The sequence below is a fragment of the Medicago truncatula genome, chromosome 1 (assembly GCF_003473485.1).
Source record: "Medicago truncatula cultivar Jemalong A17 chromosome 1, MtrunA17r5.0-ANR, whole genome shotgun sequence".
Lineage (NCBI taxonomy): Eukaryota > Viridiplantae > Streptophyta > Magnoliopsida > Fabales > Fabaceae > Medicago > Medicago truncatula.
Window position 1 is genome coordinate 7277256 of NC_053042.1, and position 5445 is coordinate 7282700.

Sequence of the window (5445 nt, forward strand, 5' to 3'; positions counted from 1 at the left end):
TATGGATCAAACTTCACCTTAAAACTTTGATTGAACTTGATAAATGTCATGCAATAATTTACAATTCAATACTCACATCAACAATGTTAAAATTTAGAGAAAGTAGCCATATACATGTATAGTTCCATGAATCAGACAATAATTTTATGTTTACAATGGACAAGCCAACTTGAAGACAACTCTTGGGAAGCACAAATATACAAGCAGAAAAGAAGTAGATCATCCATCACATTCGGGAACAGCTTCGTTCTTATCTCAAAACCGGCAAAACTTCCTTTTCTGCTTTACAAAAAACAGATCGTACAGTTAAGACTTACCATGCAAGACAGTATCAAGTATTTGGATACACAATGCAAATATCTTTGGTTTACCTCGAATTTTCTTCTTTCCTGACCGTCTATGTATGCCATAAGTTCCTCTTGTCTGATCAAAGCTTCGTATAAAGCCTGTTTAAAACACAGAAAACACTGGTCTCTCTTTATACATATACCAAATTTATCAATTTAGAACTCAGCTAGTCTTACTTTAAATGGTAAACTGTCAGCTGCCGAGGAATGGTTTAAGCAGTGAATAAATAGTGTAAAAAATATATAGTCGGCCACAAAGTAAGCTCTTAAGTTTTTCTATGCATGTCTAACACAGTAATATACCTACAGGTCAAGTGCATAAACTCAAGACTCGGAAGATATGGTTACATTTAATGCTTAAGGTTTATCTAAATAAACTCATTAGATAGATGCGTTATAACTTGAAATTCACAATCGGAATATGATAACTGAGCAGACTATTGGCATACAGGCCAATTCGTTGGTAAATAACAGCACAGCATACAACATTTATCCTTGAAACGGAGAACTCATAAAACCACAGGAATTGCAATTTATTTAGCATGAAGCAATAGCGCGAGTTAAATTTTTTAAGTGAAATACAGTTACCTTCTTTGTAGTAATCAATTCAGCTTCCAATGCATCCACGCGATAAACAGCAGCATTCAGCAGCTCCTCTTTCTCACATGGCATTACATTAGGTTTTGACTGCAGCATTACAACCTTCTCTTCAAGCTCACAAAGGCGTTCCAAAGCTGATGGAGCAAGTTCTTCCTTTGTCAATATGGGAGCAGGTGACAGGGGTAGAGATTCCTCCTTGATTATTGGTTGGACACTGTCAGATTCATTGTCCTTTATTCTCTTAGTCATACGAAATGCTATTGAGCGAGCAAAAGTAAAAATGGCAACAAAGAAGCCAATTATAATAGCCCAGATATATACACGGTTTCCATCCGATCCTCCAGGCCTCGATAGATATTTTTCTGCAAGAAATAACAAATACATTACAAACAAATATTTTTTTCTTGGATGCCAATAACTAGTAAAACATCAAATCTAAAACCCTTCCCTTCAAAAAAAAAAAATCAAATCTAAAACCCAATACATAAAAAAAAAAATTATATTGATATAGTTGAAAACGTACAAATTCCTTATATTTTTACTACAAAGAAAATTTTACTTTCTTACACAACTGATGCATAGTGTTGTGTTTTTTTTCTTAGGTAGCGGGTAAATATACATCAATCAATTCAAATCTCTGGAAAACAAAATGAAGCTCAAAACATTTAAAGGATATTGTGAACATTTAATTCTTTGTTAAAACATGTATGTTGTATAAAACCATAACCACATTCTAGTTGAATATTTCATATATTAATAATGGCGCCATATCAAATTGAATAACTATCCATCAAGTGTCCAACCTGTTGAGCCATGTGAGTTTTTAGTTGAAACTTGTTTCTCCTTCCACGTAACATCCACAGTCTTGTCAACCATGGGAACATACTCATCATACTCAGGTAAACCGGCAGAAAGACCAGCCCTACCAGCCAATCTTGCCTGTACAAACACCAAAACAGTTGTATTAATTCATTGTAACATGTATGTATCTAATCTATCTTTTGTTTCTTCCATTTGCAACAACAGTATCAATCTCATGCCCACTTACTTCTTCATGGACAGGAGTCAACCTAGGGTTTGTATAATTCCCACTTGCTTTGGGGGAAGTGATATCTTCAACTTCAGATCCTGATTCTGCTGTTGATGTATCACTACTTCTTATCTGCACCTAAATCCAAACTGCTTATCAGAAATATAAAATCCTAAAATTCTAATTTATTAAGTATTTAAGATGGTATTAGAAACTATACCATTGGAAAGGATGCCTTATCACATTCAATCACTGTCCCCTCATCATTAGAAATAGTTACTATCTGTCTAGAACATTGTATTTCACCATTGAGAACCATCTGCATACAAACAACTGTTATAGCTAATTTACAGATGCATAGCAGAAGCAATGGCAAGATAACTGGTACATATTTAGGGAAAAATGAAGTCTAAAATAAATTAAAACCTTCAAAATGTTTGGATCCTGCCATGGCCCTTTATCAGACCTCATACAACCACCTTGATCTATACAAGTACAACTACCACCAAGAAACTCTGGCAGCTCACTGAAAAACCACACAGATAGTGAGAATGGCCAGTTGATAATACAAGTTGATTGAGAAATAACACGATTCAGAACATCAATGCATAGTTACCTGACATCAATAATTTCAAACAACTTACTCTGGAACTTGTTTCCAAGAACCTAACAAAAAATCAGAGTCTGTCAACTATGAGAGATCATTATTTGATTGAAATACTATGAAAATAAACAAATATACCTAGTAACTCAAACAATTAATACATACATTTATCTTTGAACTAGTTTTGGGATCAAGAAATGTTTTCACTGTGTTCCAAAGTAGCTTGAAACCAGGACCAGCGTTGATTATAAACATTCGACATAATGTCTGCATTGAATCATTTACAGGTTAGAAGAGTGAATAGAACAATAAGTTTAGAAGCCATGAAGAATTGAAAACTATAAAAAAAAAAAAAAAAAAAATTATGATAAAAGCAACATACTTCGGGATAGTAGTCACCATCAATTTTCTGCAGCCGCTGGATGAGTTCACGTGCAATTTTGGAGAAGTTTTTGAAACCCTACAAAGCATAAGGAAGAATAATGCAAACAAATTATTGACTAAATTTTTAAGTCAAAACAGTGCCAAGAAAACTTTCAAGCCAAGATTATTAGACAGTAAACTTACCACACCATGAACATCCAAAATGGTTGTACTTGAATCTATATGTCTCTTTGCAGCAATAGAACAAGCAGGAAACTTAACAGCAAACGTTTTCTCAAAACCCTGTACATGGTATTTTAAATACCTTTCCATGGTAGTTACTTGCATAAGCTTATTGGGATCAACTTTACCTAGCCTCTCAATATAAACAGGTCTTCCTTCTTTATCAACACCATGATAACCATGTGGATAATATTGTAGGACTTCGTCCAACTCACTGAACTCAAAATCCTAGATAGAAAGAGAGGAAACCGAATCAGGTGTAATACGAATGATGATCAATTCAAACATGATCAACCAAAGAAGAAAACAAAATAAAAGGTTGGGTGTATTCAGATTGGATGAATCACCTCCATAATTGTATCAGTACCATACTCTTTCCTCCACTGGATCATGTTAGCCCACATGAGCTTTGCCTTTTCAATATCAAATTTCCTCGCTTTCAAGAATCTGCAATAAAGTCAGCTAATTCAAATTTGCAAATAATCCAAGGTGAACATGTGTGTAAAATCTTTGGTGTAGATATGCAAAGATACCTTCTATCAACAGCATAAAATGTCACAATTTCTGTATGTAGTTTGAAATATGAATGTTGTGATGACTCGTAGTAAGTAAATGAGTGAATCATCGATTTAGTCCCATAATTATAGGATTCAAATTTCGTCCCTAAAATTAAAAATAAAAAATAAAAAATCCAAAATGACCTCCAAGATAGAACATCCTCAACTACATTATTACCTCAAAGACAGTTTAAGGACTGAATTGAACAACCCAAAAGGATTAATACCCGTGTTGTCAATTGCAGATTGTGGAAAATAGTGGTTTGCTCAAATTTCACTACGCAACAATGCTATAGTCACTATTTCACAATATTTTGTACTAAACAGTGTATCGATTATTCATTCAAATTCCGCTATGCAACAGCGCTATACCGCTGCTACAGCCGCTATTTAACAATACTAGATTAATCTAATCGAGAATTTACAACTTCATTGATTATTCTGCAAATTACTCAAAGCCTACAAGGCTGCAAATTCAAAAACTATATCAATGACCCACTTTAAGCATAGGTATAACAAAAATCATTAACCTTGCATGTGTTATGATCATTGCAATCTTTATAAGCTACTAGAGAAATGAGGGAATCAACAACACAACAACCGAGGCTTATCCCACTAAGTGGGGTCGGTTACATGGATCAAATTATGCCATATATTTTGGTCCAACTCATTAAGCTCTAAACTTTTTCTCCTTATTAAGTTCTTTAAAGTTTTTCTAGGTCTTCCTCAGACACTAGTGATATGATTATCCTCAGTTGACTATATTAGGCATCAAATGCCAAGGTAAAACTTTATGGAATCACTCTGACCTTGACGAAAATGGATCTTAAACATATAGTTAAATTAAAAGGCAATCAATAAGGAGCAATAACCTCAATAACATATGATAATCATCATGTCTTGATGGCAACAAACAATCTGAAATTAGTGAATGTCGAAAAGCATCCACTGCTTGTAACTCCTTAACATCTCTAACATCTTCAATGGCAAGCGAATTACTCCGACTAGGATTCTTTCTCCGGCTGCTTTTCTTCCTAAGAGAATGCCGAAATTTACTGGAAGCATTTATGACTTTCTTTTTCAAACTTCCATTTCTTGTTCTCCTATTATCATCTTCCGAATTCTCAAAATCTGATTTCCTCTGCTCTCTTCTTTCATCGTTACCAGAAAAACCTTCAAAACCTAATCATCATCATCATCACAATTATCAACAATCCAAAAAATAAATAGATAAATAATTCTTGATTTATTTGTATTAATTAGACGCTGAGAAGCTGGGAATTTAAGGTTGAAACCCGCATAGCATAATTGAGCTGACATAACCTCAATTGAATTGATGAAAAGAGATAATTATAAAAAATAGATATAAAAGAATGAAAGAAAGAAAAATACTGACATGGACGAGCGAAGCGATCAAGAGGACCAGACATGTGGAGAATGGAATGGTGAACAAATATTGGAGAATTTGTGAAATAATGGAAGCATGAAAATAGAAAGAAAGAAACAGAAAAACAGAACAAAATTTAGAATATTAGAATATATTTTTTTAGATTAGATTAGATGGTAGTAGGTGTCGGCAGAAAGAAAAAAAAAAAGAGTTGGAATGAACGGAGAAGAGAAGAAACGGTGAAAAGGAAATAATAATAATGTAACAACGAAAACAAACTGTTAATCAATGTATTTATTAAAGTCAGAAACGGT

The 5445-nt window shown here is 33.7% G+C and overlaps 1 protein-coding gene across 2 annotated transcripts; it reads right to left on the reverse strand.

Annotated features, from left to right (window-relative positions):
* LOC25482174 (phosphatidylinositol/phosphatidylcholine transfer protein SFH8) lies at window positions 1-5445 on the reverse strand. Of its 2 annotated transcripts, none has more exons than XM_013610688.2 (14): window positions 5141-5445; window positions 4617-4926; window positions 3535-3634; window positions 3149-3415; window positions 2964-3041; window positions 2747-2848; window positions 2594-2643; window positions 2404-2503; window positions 2198-2296; window positions 1996-2109; window positions 1751-1886; window positions 936-1309; window positions 372-446; window positions 1-279 (listed from the first exon to the last, which is right to left on the reverse strand). In XM_013610688.2, the coding sequence occupies exons 1-14, from the start codon at window positions 5172-5174 to the stop codon at window positions 256-258; spliced, it is 1863 nt and encodes a 620-aa protein (XP_013466142.1). In that variant the 5' UTR covers window positions 5175-5445; the 3' UTR covers window positions 1-255. The 2 variants fall into 2 exon arrangements, with proteins under 2 accessions (XP_013466142.1, XP_013466141.1); XM_013610687.2 differs by having other exon boundaries at window positions 1996-2115.